Source organism: Mesoplodon densirostris, chromosome 10 (assembly GCF_025265405.1).
Source record: "Mesoplodon densirostris isolate mMesDen1 chromosome 10, mMesDen1 primary haplotype, whole genome shotgun sequence".
Lineage (NCBI taxonomy): Eukaryota > Metazoa > Chordata > Mammalia > Artiodactyla > Ziphiidae > Mesoplodon > Mesoplodon densirostris.
In genome coordinates this window covers 103,906,295-103,929,259 of record NC_082670.1, presented here as the reverse complement: position 1 = coordinate 103,929,259, position 22,965 = coordinate 103,906,295, and the positions used below count along the sequence as shown (strand labels likewise).

Genomic DNA, 22,965 nt, shown 5'->3' with positions numbered 1-22,965 from the left:
CTACCGAATACATGACCCTATTTTCCAGAATCTGAAGTTCTCAACCAAAAGTGCCAGCTATTTGGTGCCTGATCCCCTCCCTCACCCCAGAGAAAAATATCTTAGGCCTCCCCTCTCCTCTGGTTAATTGCAGCACCTAATAGAGCTAGGCTGCAGAGTCACACTTGGCCAGCAGGGGTTGCTAGACACACTGCTGCCTGCAAGGTCTACTGGGTGAATTAATGCCACAAGTTACCAATTCTGTAAGCTCGAGAGTCTGCAAATCAGATTTCCTGGGAATGAGGGAGACCCACACTTCCATGACGCAGCCTCTTTGTGTCTGGCTGCTGACCACTGCCTAACACAATATACTTTCAGACACAAGGAGGGCACGTGGGTAGGGGACAGGTGACTGAACCGATCCCTGTGGCTCTGTGAAGTTATAAGGTACTCAGGGACCCTCTGGGGAGTCACAGGGATTTTCTGAATTCTGGATCTTTGTAGCATGCTTTCCCTGTGAGCAGATGTTACCACCTCACAGATGGCAAGAGGCCAAGACAGGTTCAGGTGGACCTGGATTTTAAGCAAAAGAGCCAACCAGATAGGAATGAGCAGACCCTGTGTGTAGACGACCTTGCTGTGCCATGTGCTAGCAGGACAAAGCACACTCCATGGTCCTGAGCCACTGTTTGGAAATCTCAGACACGGATTTAGAGATTTTTGTCTAAGTTCTGAGCAACAACACACTTTGAGAGCTTAGGCACAATTCTTTCAGGATAATGATAACCAGTGTGAACACAAAGCTTTACCATTCACACCCAGAGTTCATAGGCTCTCACAGTCATCCCAAGTTTGAAGCAGGAGGTATTATCCCCATTTTAGAGATGAGAAAACTGAGGCTGCCAAAGGTGGATCCCAGAGCCCAAAGCAGAGCTGCATGCTCCAAATCCTTGTCTCCTTCCACCCCCCGTTGCCTGCCTCAGACACGCAGGGCTGCCCCCTAGGACAGGTGCACGAGCTTTGTGGCAACCATTGCTGCCATCATGGGGTGGCTCTCGCCTTCTCTGGGTCTTGCAGCCTGAGGGGGAGTAAGGCATAGCGATAAGGGGACTGGGCTTTGGGTTCAGACAGAGCTGACTTCTCTTTCTGGTCCAGCTATTTACTAGCTGTGAGGCTCTGTCAAATGGCTTGACCTCTCTGTGCTTCAATTTCCCCTGTCTGTAAAGCAGGGGAAGTAATAGACAAATAAAGTGGGGTTGTGGTAGGACTAAAGAGAGAAATTTGTAAAGCACTTAGCACACAGTAGACATTCAGTGCATGGGGATCACATGAAAGGCAGCGTGTGCTCCTGAAACAGCCCTGGGTGTTTCTAACTTGTAATCCCCAGTTGAAACAGCAACCTCCAAATGCCAAGACGGTTTGGCAGGAATATCACGGAAGTAATAAAACAGGAAGAACCACCCGATGAATACCACTCTGCCAGGAACAGCCACAGAGAGTTTGTTCACTTCTTTAATTTTTAAAAATGAGTAAGCTGACAACCGTGTACCCTTTGAATACCCAATAAAAACGTTCATTATGCAAAACAGTACAACCTTTTTCATTTTTTAATAATACTGTAAATATTTCAGAAAGGATGTATTGTTTCTAATGAATATCAAAAAAGTCACTGCAATGACGTTTCGCCTGCCCCCGCATTTCCCTCCCCGCCCCCCTAAGTTACCCAAATACTAGTAGGAAATTACAAAAAGCAAAGAACAAAAACCCTCCCTCCGCCCTGCACCATGAGTCGCGTGAAGTAAGTGAAGTGTTAAGTGCCACAAGTACAATGCGGCATGTCCCCAGCTAGGCCGTGGGGCTGGGCACTGGTGACGGTGGTTGGTGGAGAACCGGTAGCAGCAGCAGTGGGGAGACCCCCTCCCCGACCTGTTGGGAGAAGAGCAGACGAGGATGGACACAGGTGGGGGCTCAGCCGGAGCCCCGGTCTTCCTGCATCCGTTTCCTGGGTCCACTGGAGCAGACAGCTCATCCCGACTTGCCTGGGGGGTGCTTGGCATCCCTCTTAGCAAATGCGGGCTTCAGATGGGGGCTGGCCGGGGCGGAGAAGCTGGGCATTTGGGCCAATCAAACACGCAGGTTTATTACAGGAAACTAAATCCTCTGTTTGGAGAAAACTCGCATTTCCACTGAATAAGATAGAGAACATAAAGGAAAAGGATAAAGAATGCACCTTCCCTGTCCCCAAATAACTCAGGATCCAAGGCAGAGGCTTGACGTCAAATCCAATTAAAGAAGAGAGGGGTCAGCCAGGGAGGCCTGGAGCAGCACCAGCCAGCTCCCCAGACCCCAGGGCTGTACCGAGGGAGGGGTGGGAGCCCCCATCTCCCCATCAGTGAGGCTGAGGCTTCTCAGCTCCCTGGCCAGGGAGGCAGATGGGTTGGCTCCTGGGAAAAAGGTAGGGAAGAAGCCTTGTGAAAATTCCAGGTTTCTGCTGGTGACAGGAAGGGATGGGGAGGGATTGGAGGTCACAGGATGGCAGGAGAGGGAGGAAGGCCGGGGCGACAGCGAGAGGGAGAAAACGAGGCAGGGGCACAAAGAAGGGGCTGGAGGAGGAAACCAGGCTCCAGGCCCAACCAGAGCGCCCTCCCTGGAGGCTGCTGGAAGGTCCTACAATGCAGATCCCGGCGGAGGCAGTGGCAGGACAGACAGCCGCAAGCAGACTAGAGGCCGCTGCCTGGGCCCGAGAACCAGCGCGCAGGCAACTCCAGCCAGCCCTGCTGAGGAGGACAGAGAGGCAGAGCGGAGGGTGTGAATGCTCACGGATGAAATCAAACCACATAGATTCCATGATAAACTCGATTTTAAATAAGGGGGTGAGGGGCGAGGGACTGCCCACCTGCAAGTCTTCAGAAGAACCCAAGATCAACAGCAGGTCTGCAAGCCAAGGAGGCAGGCAGAGCATCCCCAAGAGATGAAGCCAGGTGGGCAGATCCTCAGAGGTCACCTGATCCAGCCCTCCCCACCGGGGACACGCAGAAGCTGAGGCCCGAGAGGGGAGGGAAGTGCCCCAGATCACTCCATGGGACCAGGGAAGAGGAGGGTCTGCCACCCAGGAGTCCTGAGTCTGCTGGGACTTCTTCTTCTCTGACACAGCCTTGCTGTCTGCAAACCCACCTCTAGGAAGCTGGGGATGGGAAAGGGAGGGGCTGAAGGGGAAGCAGGGCAGCGCGGAGGAACGGCAGCTGCGCGGTCAGGGACAAAGGTGGGACACGAACGGGTCGGTTCAAAGGCTGACGGAGGGGGACAGGCATTGCTCCCGCCCACCTGCCCCACAGCCCGAGTATAAAAGTCTGACCCTATGATACAACTTCCTAACCCCTAGAAAATGCTGGTTAAAACTGTCCTAGCACAAGAGGATGAGATACTAGTCCCTGTACAGGATTATCTCTGCGTATCGTTACTCACATGGCAACTGGGGGGCGAGGAGGGGATGTGACTTGAAACCAGAGTGGGTGCGGCCACCTTAAAATTAACTTGTTAATAAATCCTGTGCAAAACGAGCAAGCCTCTACCATTAGAAGTACGTGGTTCAGGTATTCATTTGTACACAGGGCGGGGACGGCGGGGACGAGGAGCAGGAGAGGCATCAAGGTGGCAGGGGCGGTCAGAAGTGCGTCTCCTTCTCTGTGATAGCTGCAATGGTCCCATCACCCTGGAGTTTGGCGTCACAGTCATTAACCATCACCGTCCGTGGGCCTGCCCCAAGCTTGCCCCGCATGTTCAGATCGGCGCTGGGGGTCGTCAACTTCTGGAATTTCTACATGGTTGGAGAGGAAAAGAGCTGTCTGAGTGGCTGCCAGGGTCCTGGGCCTGCCTTGGCGCCTCCCAACGGCACGGCGGACACCTCGGGGCAGTGGAGCCACCAGCCCCGGCCCCGCCACTCAGAGCTCTATCCTGGACGATGCGTGGACCTCCGGGTCTCCGTTTCCCGCCCCCACCCCCGGACGTGGGGACACCAGGGTACCCACTGCTATCCCTGGATGAGTAAGGAGACAGTGAGCGGAAGTGCCCACCCTGTACCTGGCCCGCTGCAGGTGGCCAGGACGTGAGAGCTGTACCCAGGGCTGCCTGCTGCATCCCTCCTCCCGTGGAGACAGAGAAGCTGGGGTGTGAGCCGCTGCTCAGCCTCACTACATGTGGGGCACGTCACCTAACATCTCTGAGCTGTGTTTTCTCATCTGTGAAGTGGGAGAGGAGTACCTGCCCGAAGGGCTGCTGTGAGGATGAGCTACGGCACCTCCAGAGCCGTTCATATAATGATCGCTGGATAAACGGGTGCGTTCCCCACAAAAGGCTGTCATCACACTCCCCCATGCAGGAGAACAGGCCGTGTGTGTCTGAAGACGGAAACGTTATCCCTAAGGCCACAGCCTTACGCCGCCTGGCAGAGTGGCCGGCTCTGGGCTGGGCGCAGACAGGGTGGCCATCGTCTACTCTACCGATGAGGGAGTGGAGGCCACGGGCAGACCCTGGACACACGCTCCTGCCCCCTGGGCCCGGCCTCGGGTCCCACACCTCAGCCTCATGTGCGCCTCCAGAAGACATCAGGCCAGGATTTGGGAGGCCTTTCCCGGGCATAAACCTTCTCCCCAGGAAGGCTGGGAAGACTTTGGGGTGGCTGGTTTCTTATGATCAAGGTTCTGTTTTCTCTTTCAGATCCTGCCGTGCCTGAGAGAGGCGGGACCTATCCTGCCCGGGGTGGGGGGTGGATTAACAGGCGGATCCTGTACCCCCGCCCACCCCTCGGCAATGCCGAGCACCTCCTGGGTGCCAGGCACGGTGCTAGGCTCTTGACACAGGACAGGCGCTGGGAGCACGGGCTCTGGAACCAGACACCTGGGCTTGACTCCCAGTCCCACCACTTAACTGGGGCAAGAACTTAACCCTCTGTGCCTCGTTCCCTCATCTGTCAAAGGGGGTCACAGTGGCACATGCCTCTAGCGTTGTCATGAGGCGGCCTCAGATTTGTTGACCCATCCACAGCTCTTAGCACAGACTACCCACCCTCACAGCAATTCTCTGACCCCATTTTTCCTTCCAGATCCTTCCCATCAGTGGGCAGAACCTTCTGGAAATGGAGGGAGGTGAACTAACTGGCAGGGGCCTGCCATGGCCAAGGTGTTAGGGCTCCAGGGCTGCTCTCCTCTGGACACGTCTGGTCCCAAACCAGAATCAACAACTGCCCTTGACCTACATTCCCTGCAGGAGCGGAGGACCCTGACTTGCTCCGAGGGCACGAGCAGGCTGGAGAAAGGGACCTTCCCTCTCAGCCTGCCCCTCCTGGCTGGATGTTGGCTTTTCTGGAGCTCAGGGCCCTGGGTGCGCAGGAGAGCTGGCTCTTGCCTGTGCGTGTCTGCACACAGGCCGCATGCTTGTGAGACGCAGGTCAGCCCCGAGAGCCCTGGGGTGCTGCGTTGGGGCAGGAACGAGGCGGGGGCAGGGGGCACAGGGTACCTGCTCCATCACTCAGAGGCTGTGTGCCCTTGGGTAACTTGCTTCACTTCTCTGTGCTCAGCTTCCTCACCTGTGACATGGGGACAGGAAGCTCCTCCACCTCACAGGACTGCTGTGAGGATTCAGTGGCCTAGTGCTTGTAGATGGCTTAGAGCAGCGTCTGGCACACAGCAGACAGTTTGCAAAATGGGCGAGAAGCTGACTCAGACCTTCTGATCTGCCAGCGGGTGGGAAAGGAGAGTGAAGAGAGAGTGGGTGTGGGGGATATGACGCGTTGGGGTCCAAATTCACTCTGCTACCAAGAGACCACATACTGCAGGATTCCACTGGCAGGAAACACCCATAAGAGGCACACACACAGAGACAGATTTGTGCGTGTCTGGGCTTGGGAACAGGGCTTACTGGGAATGGGCACCAGGGATCTTAAAAAATAATAATAATAAAAATAAATAAATAAATAAATAAATACAAATATTTGCAAACTGATTTATGGTGATGACTGCACTACACAGAAAGTTACTAAAAAAAACCCCACTGAACTGTATACCTGAAATGGCTGAATGTTATGATATGATATAGAAAACATACCTCAATAAAATTGTTAAAAAATTTTGGTTTGCTAATTTTTGGCTGTGTGATCCTAGGCAAATGACTTAACTTCTGAGGACTAGAGGAGATGCAGCACAGAGAGAGCTTGGCACAGCGACGACACAGGATAGATGTTTCACAAATGTCAGACACTCTCCCTGTGCCCTGGGAATGGGGTCCTTAATGAACAGAACCAACAGAGCAGTAAGAGCTAACACTTGGTCTCTCTCTCTCTCCCAGGGCCTGGTCTAAGCGCTTTCCCTCTGCATACTCACTGAGTCCTCAAACAACCTTTGTAAGTGAGGGACTGCTGTTGACCCATTCTAAAGATGAGGAAACTGAGGCTGCGCTCAGGGAAAACATCTCAACCCCGAGGCTTCAGCACAGCAGTACTGACGAATACCCACTGGGGAGGAGCTGGCCAGGCTTCCCTGGGAGACACGTAGGGGCACGTTCTCATCACACCCATTGCCCAGATGAGGAAGTGGGGACCCAGACATGCCCATGGCTGTACCCACACTCACCAGCCCTCCCAGCACTGCCAGCCCCGTCCTGAGCCATACCCCCCACCTCTGAGCCGCCCTTGCTGACCCCTTCTCCCAGGCTGCTCACCTCCAGCAGCGTCCCCTCCGTCTTCCACACCTTGATGAAGACCCAGAGCGGGATGCAGAGCATGGAGGACAGGGCCATGAGCCAGCCAATGCCATAGCCCCAGGTGGGGTAGGTATAGATGTTGTTGTACTTCAGGGGCTTGTACTTGACCAGGAAGAAGATGAAGATGCCCTGTGGGGAGACATGGAAAGGTCCCTGGGGTGGCCCTCAGCCTGCGTGCGGGCAGCCAGCAGGGGAGACAGTCAACCCTGTGTGGCAGCCTTGGAGAGGTGACGCCCTGCTGGGTCCACAGCGAGAAACACGGGGAACTGACCCCCACAGATCCCAGGAGACCCTCCCCGAGCCCCAGGAGCCTCATTCCCAGCCTCTGCCCAGTCAGGAATTATTACTTTTTCCTAGCTACTTCTCAGGGCTGGTTTCAAAGCTGCCTTTCAGAACTAAGATGGTTTGTGAAGATGCTCTGAGATACTTCCAGTGCCAAGAGCTGGGTGAAGAGCAGGGGGGTTTGTTTTTTTAATTAAACATCCTCTCACAAAGGCCTCTCCCGGTCTGATGTGAGGGGCAGAGCGTGAGCCCCGCTTTACCCTCACACTGTTGCTTCCCTGTGAACAGCAGAGCTAAGTGCCTTTCCTGGGACCCTTGGCCCTCGCAGAGGCAGGTCCCAGCCGCCTTCTATACATATGCAGGCATAGAACCTGAGGTCCCAAGAAGGGAGGTGATTTGCTCACAATCACACAGCAAGCTGGTTGCAGGGCCGGGGTCCTAGTGAGGCCCCCTGGCCAAGCCCAGAGACTGTCCCCACAATGCTGGCTTTGAAAGGTGTCAGGTGCCTTGGACTTTCTGAGGGCACAGAGGGTCCCCAGGGGGACATCACCTCCTCAGTCTCGGCCTCAGCCAGGTCTGGGCTCTGGGGTGCAGAAGTACATGGGTGGGTGGGTGGGTGGGCTGCAGGCGGCTCCTGGCAGGGCCCTTACCGCACAGATCCCGGGGGTCACGACTTTCCAGCACCATTGGATGAGTGACAACGGCCGGTAGCCAATCATGTCTTCGATGTTATCATAGAAGCGGTTGCTTCCTGTCCAGAATAAAGAAGACGGGCACACACACCCCAGAAGATTTCTGTACAAGACTCAGAGGGAAGGCTATGAGTGTCTGGTTTCCCCAGCCCAAGACAAATTGCGGCAGGAACCCTATTTACCACTTAAAAACTACCAAGGTATTACATATGTGAGGTGTCAGGATAAACTGCAGTAGAAGGGACTCTGGTTCAATATTGGGAAGACCCCTTCTGACCTTGGGCAGTGAGGTCCAGGAAACGGGCAGGAGTTTCTGGGGGAAAGGAGGAAGGTGGTCCCTTAGAGGCAGGGTCAGGGGCTGGCTGACCTGCACGGGGGCGGGGGTCAGGGCTCTGAAGGTGAGGGCCAGACGGGTGGCCTGTGGGGCGTCTATTCCCGAACCACACTTGGGAGTGTGCATCATCATTCAGACCAGCAACCCTCACGCACTCATACGGTTTGGGGAACCAGAAGGCACGTGTTGACTGAGGGCCAGGCACTGGGCTGGCTGCTTTGCCTACACTACCTCCTGCTCGGAGACATGGTGATTGTTTATAGTACTCCATTTTGCAGATGGGAAAACTGAGCATCAGGGGCAGAAGGAGAGAATCAAGGTCACAGTGTCTGAGTCTGGAACCCCTCCCTCTGCTGCAGGGATATAAAAGCAGGAGGGTCTCCCGACAAGTGGGAAAGGACAAGAAGTCCCTGAGGGGAGACAAAGAGGTTGATGCAGATGGAGACCAGCCACAGGGAACCCAGGCCCAGCCGGGTCCCGGGTGGTGCCCATGTGCTGGGCACCATGGTGGCCTCTGGGGTGTGGAAGGGCTCAGCCTCTACTCACCGTATACCCAGCCGATGCAGATGCATTCAAAGATGGCCACAAAGAGAAGGCACATCCCACTGGCGGCGTAGGAGTCAAAGAGCTGGAAGATGTACATGCCACCCTGGGAAGTGAGAGGACAGAAATATGGACAGAGTGACAGACACACTGGACAGCAGGGTCAGCCAGCTGGCCCTGGGAAGGGCTCTCTGCCCTGCGGCTACCACCAGCCGGGACTCACTTCCACCAGGACAGACTGGTCTCCCCAGGGTCCTGGAACACTGCGCCCACCACACCTGGGCGCCCCCTAAGACCACCCTCTGGGGGTTGCTGGGATTGCGTTGGTTTGTCTTGTCCCTGCTCCTCAAACGTCAGAGACAACACAGAAGACCAGAGACTGGAGGTTGGGAAGGCTCAGCACCTCTCTCCAGGAGGCTGTGACAGCCTCCCCACTGGCCTCCCTGCCTCCAGCCTCCCTCTCCTACCCTTCCACACACCAGCTTTCACAGGGACCTTTCCAACCTGCAAATCCAACCATGTCACCCTACAGTTTACAATTACCCCTTGGCTTCCTTCAGCCTGCCAGCCAGGGCTGCCCTCCTCACTGGGCCTCAGCTCCCCCTCCCACAGTCCCCCTCAACATGCTCCCTCCTGGACACACCAAGGGACTGTCTCACTTCTGTGCCTTTGCACATGCTATTCCCTTTCACTGGGTAAGTTCCTTCAAAGCTCATCTCAAATGTCACCTCCTCCAAGCAGCCCTCCCTGACAGCCTCGTTCTGTCTTTGGGCCTCCATAGCACATTTTAAGGATTCATAGTTTAAAAAGAAAAAGTGTTCTGCCATCAGCTACTCTGTTAGCTCTGAGCTCCTGCTGGGAAGGCTCCCGCACTGGTCCTCTGTGTGTCTCCCACCCTCAGTGCAGGACCCGGCTTGCAGTATGTCCCCGTAAGTGCACAGTGAATCATATGGAGTGAGTGCCCCATTGGGGAGGGACTCTGAATGGCTTGTCCACAGCTGTGCCCCTGTTTCTGGCCAAAGACTTGGCACACAGTAGGTGCGCAATCGTTGTGGGATGCAGGAACAAAGTGGGCCAGCTCTGTGATGTGCAAATCTCTGAAGATTAAGTTCAGTGGAAGGCCAGGGAGGTGCAAGCTTGGCCAGCCAAGGTGATCTGGGAGGATCTCTGGGAGGCAGGGGAGGCATCTGGGCGGGCAGAGGAGGGGAGGCCAGATGCAGGGGTGGGAAGGGTTGGGATCCTAAAGAAAATCCTACAACACAATGAGAGTCCTCAGTGGGACAGTTAAAAGCAGCAGAAATAAAAGTACAAAAGGGAGGGAGGGAGGGTTGGGTTGGGGGAGGTGTTCCAAATGCCAGGAAAGGACGGGGTTTAAGAGGCCAGGATGAAGCCTAGACAGCCTCCTTATGTGTCTGCCACAGGGACCTCTTGGGACTAAGCTTCTTCTCTGTGTTCCCCAAGCCCCCGGGCCTCCTTGTGTCGTGAAAGACCACACACCCTGGGACTATTTGTTTCCTCATTCATCTCTTCAACTAGATCAGGGGCAACATCTCAGTGCTGAGTCCAAGTGGTCCTAGTGTGTGACAGCAGGGAGTGGTGGGGACTGTGGCTAACTGGAGAGCATAGGCCCCACGTGGCCACACAACTCCAGTCGATTGCTGCTGGGGGACAAAGGCCTGGGCAGCCAGGTCTGTAGATTTTCTGGAAGATGCCAAAAACCCAAATTTTCTTGAGAAATCTTTCTCTTTAATTTTGGTAACCTCTTTGTCTTCTTAAAAAAATCACAGTGAGGGGGAAACAACATGGATCGCTGGGCCGTATCTGGTCTGGGGCCTCCTGTCTGTGACAGATATGGCAGGCGTTCGGGTCTCTGAGGGTAAGGAGCTTTCTGAGTTAAACCCAGGACTGCCCTCCTAATTGCTCTCCCGAGGGTCTCCTTCCACAAACATCATACATTAAAAAAACCCAGAAGGAAGCCTTAACGCAGGGCTCTCCAAGTGCCAGCTCTGTTGTAACTGGTCCCAGGTCTCAGTCTAGCTGTTCCTGGCACAGTGTGATCACAGGGCAGGCGCTACAGTTATCCTCAGTGCTCACGCGGGGGAACCCGAGGCCCGGGCCAGTGACAATACGCACCACAGGTCACCCAGCTGCCCAGCCGTGGGGCTGAGGACTGAGCCCAAGTGTCCGGCTGCAGAGCCCGTGCCCTTCACCACCCACCACACTGCCTCAGTGGAAGATCAGATATTTGCGGACTAGTTTTTCCCTAGAGCAGAGCTTTAAATGTGTTTAAATGAGGGAGAAGATCCTGCCAGCAATTACTGAGGCTGACAGGACCCATTTGGCAGTTTGAACTTCCCGGTGTGATCACTCAAGGACACGCTGGTGCTGGGCAGATGCAGCGCTGGCTCCCTGATGGGCTGGGGCCCCAGGTGCCCCGGGGCAGACCCGAAGCCTGGAGGGCGGTGGGCTGGAAGGCTCTGTGAGCAGGGCACCCAGGGCCGGTGTCCAGGAGGGCCCTCCACCTGCCTGCTGCAAGCAGGGGACACCCGCCAATGCCTGCTCTTCTTGTAGCGCCACCAGCCTTTTTAACGCATCAGGTTAACCCCCCCAATTTGTGCGTGACAAAAGACTCTACTTTGCATAATTAATCAGTACTTAATGGGGCCCTACTCACTGCCTCCCTGGTTCTCCGTGTGGGGAGAACAGAGGAGGAAGCGGGAAGTGCTGCACCATTCATTTGCTCAAATGCTGATTATCACTCCCATTAATGTGACAATGACTAGGAGCAGTAATAACGCCAGCCACCGTGCCCCAGAGCCCACCCCATGCCAGGTCCCAAGGGTGCAGAGCAGGTCAAGGCCAGCTCCTGTTCTTGAGGACCTCGGGGCCTGGTGGGGGCAGCAGGTGAACAGACAGGTCATTGTCATGGCCAGAGGGAGGCTGAGCTGAGCTTAGAATGAAGTCCAGTGGGAAGGAAAGCAGAGGAGGCTTCCAGGAGGAGGTGGCATTTGAACTGAGAAGTGGAGGATGACGATCAACAGACCGACTTCAGTACCATATCAGCTGCTGTGACAGATTCTGAATTCCCTCATTTCTTTCCATGTTTCTCACAAAACCTCTTCTTGTCTCTAGACAACAGTTTTTAGGCTTTTTGGTGGGGGGTGGTTTGGCTTTTAAAATTAATTAATTTTCTGAGTGTGGATAAAAAGATATCTAATCTCACCTTCCCAAGGTACTTAAGAAAGTATTTATTAGACAGGATGGCTGCAGGAGGGAAGAGAATCATGGCTTTATGAGACAGTCTTAATTTAGGGTCATGATGAGCCCCTCCTGACCCCAGGCAGAGACAAGAAGAGGGTACACATGAAGGGCTGGCGCGGGCACACACAGTGCCTGAAGGTGCCAATTCCTCATGCCTATTCTCAGTGATGCCCCAGAAAAGCCTCCTCTGAACTTGAAGCCGTAATAGTAACTAGTTGAGGGTTCCGTAGCTGACACTGTCCCCTTCACCCAGAAGTTACTAAAAGGGGTGGCCCCGGCATCCAGACGTTCACGATGACCAGGTAAACCCAGCCTTTCCCTATGGGAGTTTTATTCCCTCTGGCGGTGAAGTGGACACCTTGAGCTGAGCACTTACACATGCAGGACACTGTGCTAAGGGCTTAATGAAAACTTCCATGGAGTCTCACAACAACCCATTACAAACATAAGAACACGGAGTCCCCGAGAAGTGCTGGACCTGGAGCCAGGGTCACACAGCTAGTCAATGTCAGATCCACTAAACCAAAGCCCAGGCGCTTAACCCTTGTGCTACCCTGTTCACATCACTTAACCTGTATCCTTATCACTCACCTCTGTTAACATCACGAGGCCCAGAAAATAGGAGGTGACCGACAGGGCCAGGATGAGCAGCTCCCGCCGATAGCCCCTCCGGAAGACCTTGGGGTACATGTCCACCACAGCGGTCACCAGGCTTTCCACACACACAAACTGGACAGGGTAGAAATGATGGTGTGAAACCCAAGAGAAAGGCCGTTCTTACTGGCCCTGCCTCCAGGCAAGCACAGCAGCCTTAAACCCTGGGCTTCCTTTCCACTGGGTCTCACTTTTATTCCCACACTTACCCTGATGGAGGACCCAAGAATAAAAACAATAATCCCGGCGTTTACAGAACTCCGGCAGGCCCATTTAACACATGAGGACCCTGAGGCTCAGAGAGGGAAAGCGACCTGCCCAAAGTCTCTCAGCAAGGAAGCGGCAGGGTCAGGACTTGAAATGAGGTCTCCTGACTCTAGAATTCCTTCTCCCCCAAAGCTGCCTATCACGTGCCTATGTGCGGGGCCCTGTTCTGGGGTCAACGACTTAAATGAGACGCAGCCTCTGCCTGGGAGGCAAGATGGGAGTCCCTGTAACTGTCCTGAGAGCTGAGGGCTCTGCTGCTGGCAGGCTCTGGTCTGTGGGTGGGACTTGACTTGCTTTGTCCTCCAGGCCTGTGACATTTCCCTTGCCCTTTGCTTCTGGTAGGCAAGTGACCCTCTGCTTGGAGGAGGGCAGTCAGGTGAGCTAACACCCAGCTCTTGCGTTTGGGCTGGGCAGGCTTCAGCGGCAGAGCCTGAGCCACTAGGCATCTGTGTCCCACCATGCTGAGACAGGGCTGGGTGTGGGATAAATTACACTCCTATTCACCCATCAACACCCAGCCCAAATATCCCAGCACACCCCTACCCCCCTGCCCGGGTTCTCCCAGCACTGTGGGCAGACCTCCTGCGTGAGCCTTTTCCTGACTGCTCCTCCTTGCCTCCTCCTTGGGCAGAACAGATCTCCCCTCTCTTCCATGCCTAGTCCATATCCTTCATCTCGTGGGGCCCGTGATTGCTCTTGATCTGTCTCCTAGCAAGAAGGTGAGACCCTGGAGGGCAGAGGCCACATCGTTTTCATCTATTTCCAGTGGCACAGAGGAGATGCTCAGAAAATGTTTAATAAATGAATAATAACAACAGTGGCAAACACATGGTGCTTGTCGTGTGCCAGGCTCAGTCCTAAGCAGTTAACAGATATTAATTTATTTAATCTCTAGGCGTTAGGTCCTATTATTACCTGTTTTGTACATGAAGACACGGAAGTATAGGGGTGTAAGCAACTTTCCCTGAGATCAGAGGTATAATATATTAGGGCCAGAATTTGAACCAGGCAATCTTGTCCCAGAGGCTGGCTGTCACCTCTGCGGGGCACTCCCCCCACTTCCCTGGAGCCATTCTTTGGCTCCAAATCCTTTCTGGTTCATGTCCACCTCCTTAGGGTACGGATTTCTATCCTTATTGTGCAAAGGGACTGTAGCACAGAGAGGTGAGGTGACTAGCCCAGAGTCACACAGCTGGCCAGAGTCGTGCAGCTGGGACTCAATCCCAGCCCTGTCTGGCTTCAACACCTGGACTCCTAGCCTCCAGGCTGCCCTGGCTCTGCAGCAAGGCTGGCCGTGCTCATCCTTTCTCCAGGGTCCCCAGGGAAGGAAGGAGATTCCAGGGAGCTTGTTGATCCAGCACCTAAACTGAAGTGACATCAGAGCAGGTGGGCTAAGAAGCACACAGACCTGGGTGCATGTCCCAGCAAGTCACTCAGCATTTCTGGGCCTCAGTTTCTTCCTCTGCAAAATGAGGATAACAAAAGGGGACCCCCAGCCCATGTCGTTATCATGACTGAGAACTGAGGACACAGCCCAGGCACAAAGCCCATTCCATTTACACCTGGGGGTGAGCAGAGCAGCCATCCAGGCCAGACCTCTGGGCCCCCCGTTCCCCTTTGCCAACCAAGTGTCTCTGTCCTAATGCTGGCCTGGCTCTGCCCAGGGATTCACAGAGCCGAGGCCCAGACCCCACACCCCGTGCGGAGGCAGGCCTGTCACTGTCACACAAGCTGCCAATCCCTCCTGTGGCCTCTGCCCGCAACAATGGATGGGATGATTATCAGCAAAAACACCCGGTGCTTCCGCAGCTCGGCTTAGCAGTTTCTGAGAAACCATCCAGGGGAAGAAATAGGACTTGGCTGAATAGACAGACGCACCAGCCACCAGGTTTGGGTGCTAAGTGACTCGCACAAGGTCACAGGTAGGGGGGTGGGCAGCACCTCGCCAAGGGACCCCTGTCTGAGAGCGGAGCACCAGGCTTTGGCTGGAAAATCTTCTCTGGGGCTCTTAGGAAACCCAGCCACGATGGAGCAGCAGGGCAAGGGGCAGATTCTGGGACAGAAGAGAGACTGGAGGCCACAGGTTTCTGGCAGGAAAACCAAGGAGAGGATTGGAGGAGGGTGGGAGGGCGGGCTGGGTGGGTTTTACAGTGTGAGAAGGTGTAAGTGCACGTGTTCGTGTGGAGAGAAAGGAAAACGTGCACAGATAAATTGCTAGTTCTAACTCTACAGCCTTCACGGAGGAAGGCGGGCTGCCAAGTGGAGGGTGGGTCGGGAGAAGCCCACAGTGAGAAGAGAGGCAGGCAGGTGGAATGTCGGGGCAGCGGTAGCTGGTGGTGGTACCGAGGACCCATGTGGCTGCCAGCGGCATGACATGGGGCCCCAATCCAGAGATAAAGGAAGGAAGAAGATGCTCTTCCACATCTCCGTGTCCTCCAGGGTCTGGGTGGTTCTGACGACAAGGACCAGGACGTGGTGTGTAGGTCTCAGAGCTGTTCTGGAGAGCAATATACCTGGCTCCCTGCCCCTTCCAGCCTGGACTCCCCTCTTACCTGGCTGTCCAGGCCCAGGAAGATGAGCATCATGAAGAACAAGGTGGCCCACAGTGGGGAGAGGGGAATCATGGTGACGGCCTTGGGGTAAGCGATAAAGGCCAGGCCGGGCCCTGGAGAGGAAGGAGAGAGAAAGGTGCTGAGTGGAGTCCAATGCCGCATTCAATTGTTATTTTAATCCAACATGTATTGAGTGCTTCCTCTGTGCCAGGTGCTGTGCCTAATTCTCACTCAAATCACATAAATCTCCCAGCCACCTCATGCTATTGGTACTATTATGATGCCCATTGTACAGATGAGCAAGCTGAGGCAGAGAGAGGGAAGCAAGGGTCTGGAAGGGTCAGATTCAAGCCCAGGTTGGTCTGACACCCAGACCTTCCTCTGCACAGACCTGTCTCTACTCTTCCTACTGGGGTAGGTGGGGCTAGGAGGGGGACATTCTTATTAAAATGCAGGCTCTCAGGCCCACCCCAGGGATTCTAATTCAGTCGGTCTAGGGTGAGGCAAGGACCAGGCACCCAATGATTCCTATGTAAGTATTTAGAAGTCCAGGCTTGGACAAATGCTGGTCCCCCCAGGCCACCTCTTCCTTTGGGCGTCTCCTCTCATTTCCCAGATCCACACTCACTTCTCTTAGCTGCTCCCAGTAGTGGGCTTGTTAGCACATCCTCAGGATAAGCTTTATTAATGTCAAGGGCGAGATTGTGATGTTCTAGCCCTGTAGCACAGTGGTCAAGGGTTCAGATCCTCATTTTTTACCGTAAGTTCTACCTCTGTCTCCTCAGCTAGAAAATGGGAACAATGTAGCCCTACCTAATAGGGTGGTTTGGGGGATTCAGTGGGACGATACAGAATATGGAAAGCATTTAAAAAGGTAAATGTTCAAAAAACATTCATTCTGATTGTTTTCTACCTTAGAAACAGCCTTGTTAAAGTCTAATTTACCTATAATAAGCATTCATTTTAAGTGTACAGTTCAATGAGTTTTGAAAAGTGGATACGCCCAGATACCCACCACTGCAATCAAGATATAGAATACTTCCATCATCCCCCGGGGCCCCTCTGCAGTCTCTCCACCCTCATTCCCTGTCTTTGCCCTGGTCAACCACTGATATGATATTTTTTCACTTAGATTAGCTTTATCCATTCTACCTGGAATTACCAGGTCAGATGGCAATTTTATGTTTAACTTTCTAAGAAATGCCCAACTGACTTCCGAAGTTAACTGTGCCATTTTACATTCCTACCAGCAATGTTTGAGAGTTCCAGTGGCTCCACATCCTTGTCAACACTTGATTTTATTTATTTATTTGTTTATTTATTTATTTATTTATTTATGAATGCACGCATGCAGTGCTGGGTCTTAGTTGTGGCACGCAGGACCTTCATTGCGGCATGTGGGATCTTTTAGTTGCAGCAATGCAGACTTCTTAGTTGCGGCATGTGGATGTCTTAGTTGCGGCATATGGGCTTCTTAGTTGTGGCATGCGAACTTTTAGTTGTGGCATGCACATGGGATCTGGTTCCCTGACCAGGGATCAAACCAGGCCCCCTGCATTGGGAATGTGGAGTCTTACCCACTAGACCACCAGGGAAGTCCCTGATGTTGGCTTGCCTTTTCATTTTTTTAATTGTGTCTTGTGAAAATCAGAAGTTTTAAATTTTCCAATTGTTTGTTGCTAGCATATACACGATACAGTAGATTTTTGTTTATTATCTTTTTATCCTTACTAAATATCCTTACTAAATATCCTTACTAAAAGACCTTACTAAATTCACTTAGTAATTTTTTTCTGTAGGTTTCTTAGGCCTTCTCTATGTGGTCAATCATGATGTTTATGAATGAAGACAGGTTTTATTCTTCCTTTCCAATCTTAATCTTTTTAATTTATTTTTCTTGCCTTATCACACTCTCTAGGAACTCCAGTATTATATGGAATAGAAGTGGAGACAGCATACATCTTTGCTTTGTTTCAGATTTTAGGGTAAAGCATTTAATATTTAATAGCTAGGAAATTAACATTGGTACAATACTATTAATTAAGCTACAGACTTTACTCATATTCCATCAGTTTTTTTCCTTATGTCCTTTATTCTGTCCCAGTATCCAATTCAGGATTCCACTTTGCACTTCATGGCTGTCTGTCTTTAGTCTCCTCCATCCTGTGACAGTTCCTCAGCCCTTTCCTGTCTTTCATGATCTTTTGATGAGTACTGGTCATTATTTTGCAGAATGCTCCTCAATGTGAGTTTGTCTGATGTTCATTATTAAACTGAGATTATGCATATTTCTGGCAAGAAAACTATAGAAGTGATACTGTGTCTTTCTCAGTTTATCATATAAGGGGACACAGGATGTCAGTAAAACTTAGTACAGGAGATGTATACCTTGATCATTTGGGTAAGTTGGTGAATGCCAGTTTTCTCCACTATAAAGTTACCATGTTTCCCTTTGTAATTGGTAACCATCTTGGGGAGGATACTTTGAGATCATGAAAATATCCTCTTTCAGGTCAAACCTTTACCCATTGATTTTATCATCCATTGGTGGATCTTGCCTGCAACAATTATCCCTATGGTGTTTGCCTAATGGGTTTATATTTTCTTCATTCCTTCTATATTTACTAATTAGAATTTTCCTGTAAGAAAGAGCTGCCCTGTCACACCCACTTATTTATTCAATTTTTATTAATCTCAGGTATGGACTCCTGGGTACTTAGTTTATTCTAGGGGTCATAATCCAATACTATCATTATATATTTTGCTATTCAAATTATCCCTGGTTTGGCCATTGGGAACTTCTTCAGATTGATTCCTGTGTCTTTTTGACATACCTCCAGTATTCTTCTGAGTACTTTCTTATTTTAGGGGCACCATAATATGTTCCAACTTCATCTTGTCCTTCCCCAGCACTCAAATCAATTGCTTCTCCAAGGGGCTCTGGTTCCTTTCTAAATGGCATTTAGAAACCAAGATCTGACCACTAGGTATGCTCATTGCTACTGGAGTATCATTGTTCACAGACCCTCTCAGCACACAAAGCTAGGAGACATGTATACATATATTTACCCACACAAACATACACGCTATGTGTCTATATCTACCTGTATAAATATTAAAACCATAAGTCCATACTTATACCTCCAATTCTAATACAGTTCATTCTAGCTTCTTTACTTTCCTTATTTGTAACTTCTTTTTCAGGCAGTGAAAAATCTGCCTCCAATTATCTATATTGACTCGTTTGTTCAATCCTAACATACCCATGTAATAGTTTAGAATTGCTAACCCATTTCCTTTTACCAACAAGGGTTCAGTAATTTTTTTTAGCCTTACAGTTTCCAGTCAACATGCTGCTTCCTGAAATTCACTTATGTTAGCTATTTTCTTCCCCATTCTCTTAAGTATGGTTGCATTGTTTGTTTGTAATATAGTTAAGTTCGTTGGTCACTATTTGTATTACATTTTGGTTCCACCCACAAAAGGCAACTATTTATTTTGGGTGGTATGTGAAATATTACTGTGACTCTAAGAGTCGGAACTAATAAGGATATATACTCAGGGAAGGGGTGCTTCCCTCTAATCCTTCCTTCTTATTTTTCCCCTTTTTCTATCCCTTTTCTACCCACCCCTTCAGGTAACCATGCTCTTTCTTTTCTAGTTTCTCCTATTTATTTTTAAATAAATAAACAAGTTTATTATTAATAATTAACATTTAATAATTAATTAAATATTAATAATTATATTAAAAGATTAATTAATATTAACAATTTTTAATTATTAATAAACAATTAATTATTGATAAACTTAATAAGTTTTCTCCGTTCTATGTATTTATTTTCTGTTTATTTTTACACAAACACACAGACATATTTTCTTTTATCTCCTTCTTTATTACATGATGGTGGAATATCATAGATACTTGCTTTTTAAACTTTGATATGCATACCTATTTAAAAAATATGCTTCAATTTCCATTTACTTGATTTTTTTATAGTGAATAAATGTTGAATTTTTCAAAGACTTTTTCAGTATCTATGGAGATAATTTTATGATTTATTTTATTTGGGCTATTAATATAGTGTGTGACATTAATGGCTTTCTTAGTGTTAAATCAACCTTACATTACTCCTGTAATAAATCCTACTTGGACATGGTATACTACCTTCTTAATGTGATTTTGGATTCTAATATTTTGGATTTGAGTTTGCTAATATTTTATTTAGTATTTCTGCATCACTACACATGAGTGATACTAATCTGTAGTTTTCTTTCTTTGCATTGTCTATTTGGTTTAGGTATCAATATTCTACTTTTCATATAATGAGTTAGGAAAGTTTCCTCCCCTTTCAATGCTCTGGAATAATTTATACAGCACTGGGCCTAGCTGGTTCCAAAGGTTTGGTAGAATTCTTCTGAGAAACCATCTGGGCCTGTTGTTTTTTTGTGGGGTAGTTCCTCAATAACTTTGTCTATCTCTTCTATGGAAATTGGCCTGTTTAAGCTTTCTAAATCAAATGGGGTCAATTTTAGCAATCTCTATCTCCCTAGGAAAATATTCATTTCATCTAGGTTTTCAAATTTATATGCAAAGAGGATTGCAAAATAATCTCTTATGATTTTTAAAAATGTCTTCTGCTTCAGTGGTTATTTCCCCTTTGTCATTTCTAATTTTTCTATTTGCATGTTCTCCCTCCACTGTTTTTTTCTTGATCATCTGGTGATTTGCCTATTTTTATTTCTAAAAACCTAGAATTTTAATTTATTATTATTTTAACTTTTATTAGAGTATAGTTGATTTACAATGTTGTGTTAGTTTCAGGTATACAGCAAAGTGAATCAGTTATACATATATTGATACATAAATCCACTCTTTTTTGATTCTTCTCTCAAATAGGCCATTACAGAGTATTGAGTAGAGTTCCCTGTGCTATACAGTAGGTCCTTATTAGGTATCTATTTTATATAATAGTGTGTATATGTCAATCCCAATATCCCAATTTATCCCTACCCCCTGATTCCCTGGTAACCATAAGTTTGTTTTGTATACCTGTAACTCAATTTCTGTTTTGTAGGTAAGTTCATTTGTACCCTTTTTTCAGATTCCACATATAAGCAGTATCATATGATATTTGTCTTTCTTCGTCTGACTTACTTCATTCAGTATGACAATCTCTAGGTCCATCCATGTTGCTGCAAATGGCATTATTTCATTCGTTTTTATGGCTGAGTAATATTCCATTGTATGTATGTACCACATCTTCTTTATCCATTCCTCTGTTGATGGACATTTAGGTTGCTTAATTTATTATTTTTAAAAAACCAGATCTACTATTTTTCTATTTTCTACTTCACTACTTTCTGCTTTTATCTTTATTATTTCCTTCCTTGTGCCTTCTTTTAGTTCATTTTGTCGTTGTTTTTCTTATTTTTCTAAACAGGGGATGTAATTAATTTATTTTCATTCTTTCACTTTTATTGATAAATGTGTTTAGTAAAGTTTTCTCTTCTTGTTAGTTTATTTCTGTCTCTGTCTTCTTTCATCTCCTGCAGTTTTTGCTTCATAAAGATTATTGCTGTGTTATTTAGTGCATACATTTTTGTGTGTGTTATATCTTCATTGTGAATTGTGGCTTTTAACATTAAAAAGCATCCCTTTGTCATGCTTAATGCATTTGGGCTTGAATGCTACTTTGTCTGGTATCAGACTTGTTATCATCATCTATCCCTTTATTTTTAGGCTTTGTGAATCATTTTGCTTTAGATGTGTCTCTTATGTACAGCACATACAGGCATACCTCAAGAGATGCTGCAGGCTCAGTTCCAGACCACCACAACAAAGTGAATATCACAATAGAGCGAGTCCCATGAATTTGTTTGGTTTCCCAGCAAATGTAAAAGTTATGTTTACACTACACTGTAGTCTACTAAGTGTACAATACCATTATGTCTAAAAAAACAATAACTTCATTAAAATATACGTGATTACTAAAAATGCTAACCATCATCTGAGCCTTCAGTGAGTCACAATTTTTTCGCTGGTGGAGGGTCTTGCCGCAATGTGGATGGCTGCTGACTGATCAGGTGGTGGATGCTGAAGGCTGGGGTCGCCGTGGCAATGTCTTAAAATAAGACGACAGTAAAGTTTGAGGCATCGGTTGACTCTTCTCTTCCAGAGCGATTTCTCTGTAGCATTCCGTGCTATTTGACAGCATTTTATCCGCAGTAAACGGGGTATGCAGGGTTGCCACAAAGCATTAATTTGTAAAAAATGCAGTATCTGCAAAGCACAATAAAACAAAGTATGCCTGTGCATAGGTCTTATTTTGTGAGCCAAATTGAAAATCTTTTTCTTTTAATAGTTAAGGTCATTCACATTTATTGATATGATTGATCTATTTGGTCTTAACTGATAATATGTTTTATAATTATGTATATTTTTATATGTATCTCTCTGAGTTGTGTATTCTTCGTTCTTTTTTTATACTTTTATTATTATTATTATTTTGGTATTTAGGAAGGTTTATGCTTTTATACTAGTGGTTACTTTTATACTTGTACCTTTTTAAAATGCTCTTAGGCCCTTGTTCTCTTATGTAAATCTTTACTATCCGGCTTTCCAGGTTTCACCCCCAGTATCCTTTACTATCACCTATTGCTCATACATCAGTGAGCTTTTCCTATTGATATTTTCTCTTGCCTCCTCTATTTTTTGGTTAATGATTTCTACTTTGTAACAGTATGTAGCATATTTCTACATTAGTCCTCTATCTTTTTCCCCACCTTTGTTTTGGTCTTATATGTATACTTATATATATTTTAAGTGCTTGCCATCAGTCCTTTTTCTGAAGTTTCCCCAGTCCTTAATGCGTTGGATGAAGTTCACCCTCTGGCAGATTCTTCCAAAGGGCTGAAGATTGTATAAGTCTCGAAGTTCTTGTATATTGAAAATGTTTTTTCTATAGCCTTCACATCTGAAGACATGGCCGGATATCAAATCTTTGGTTCACACTTCTTTGTGTGAATTTTTAAAAAATGCTGCCCCATAGCTGTCTTGTATGTTAGTTTTGAAAAGTATGATGCTAGTTTAATACTTTTGCTGTTATAAGTTATTTGATCTTTTTTTGCCTGGAAGGCTTGAGGATTTTATCTTTATCTTTGAAATCTAGTATCTTTACTAAGATGTCTTGGAGTTGATCACCCTGGGTTAATTTTTCCTAGTTCCCAAGGAGTCCTTTCAATGTGTATATTCAGCTCTTTTTCTGTTTCTAAAAAGTTTTCTTGGATTATAGTTTTAAATATTACCTCTGTTCCATTGTTTTATTTATTTATTTTTCTTTAGGGGGCTCTGATAATACGAATATTTCCTTCTTTGCTGGTCTTCCCTCTACTTTTTTGGAGGGATCATTTTTACTTCTTTATGTCATTTTCATTCACTTGGTTGTTTTCCTTCCTTTTAAAAATGCCTTTTATTGAGACTATTCTCCATTTGATACTTTGCAATTTATTCTTCATTTCTGAGATAACAATATCTTTCCTTTTTTCTCATTTTTTCCCTGATTTAAATCAACTCCCTTTTCATTCATTCCTGCTTTCCCCCTCATGCATTTGTTAAAATTTCTGGTTCAAAGAGTTTTTTCACATC

The 22,965-nt window shown here is 48.4% G+C and overlaps 1 protein-coding gene across 1 annotated transcript in view; it reads right to left on the bottom strand.

Annotated features, from left to right (window-relative positions):
- Positions 1 to 3,643: 3,643 nt before the first annotated feature.
- SLC6A11 (solute carrier family 6 member 11) overlaps positions 3,644 to 22,965 on the bottom strand; it is a 121,864-nt gene continuing 102,542 nt past the window's right edge. The window contains exons 9-14 of the mRNA XM_060109397.1: positions 15,321 to 15,433; positions 12,439 to 12,576; positions 8,590 to 8,692; positions 7,668 to 7,768; positions 6,694 to 6,864; positions 3,644 to 3,796 (exon numbers count right to left, since the gene is read on the bottom strand). Coding sequence (XP_059965380.1) covers positions 3,644 to 3,796; positions 6,694 to 6,864; positions 7,668 to 7,768; positions 8,590 to 8,692; positions 12,439 to 12,576; positions 15,321 to 15,433 — 779 coding nt within the window. The remainder of the gene's footprint in view (positions 3,797 to 6,693; positions 6,865 to 7,667; positions 7,769 to 8,589; positions 8,693 to 12,438; positions 12,577 to 15,320; positions 15,434 to 22,965) is intronic.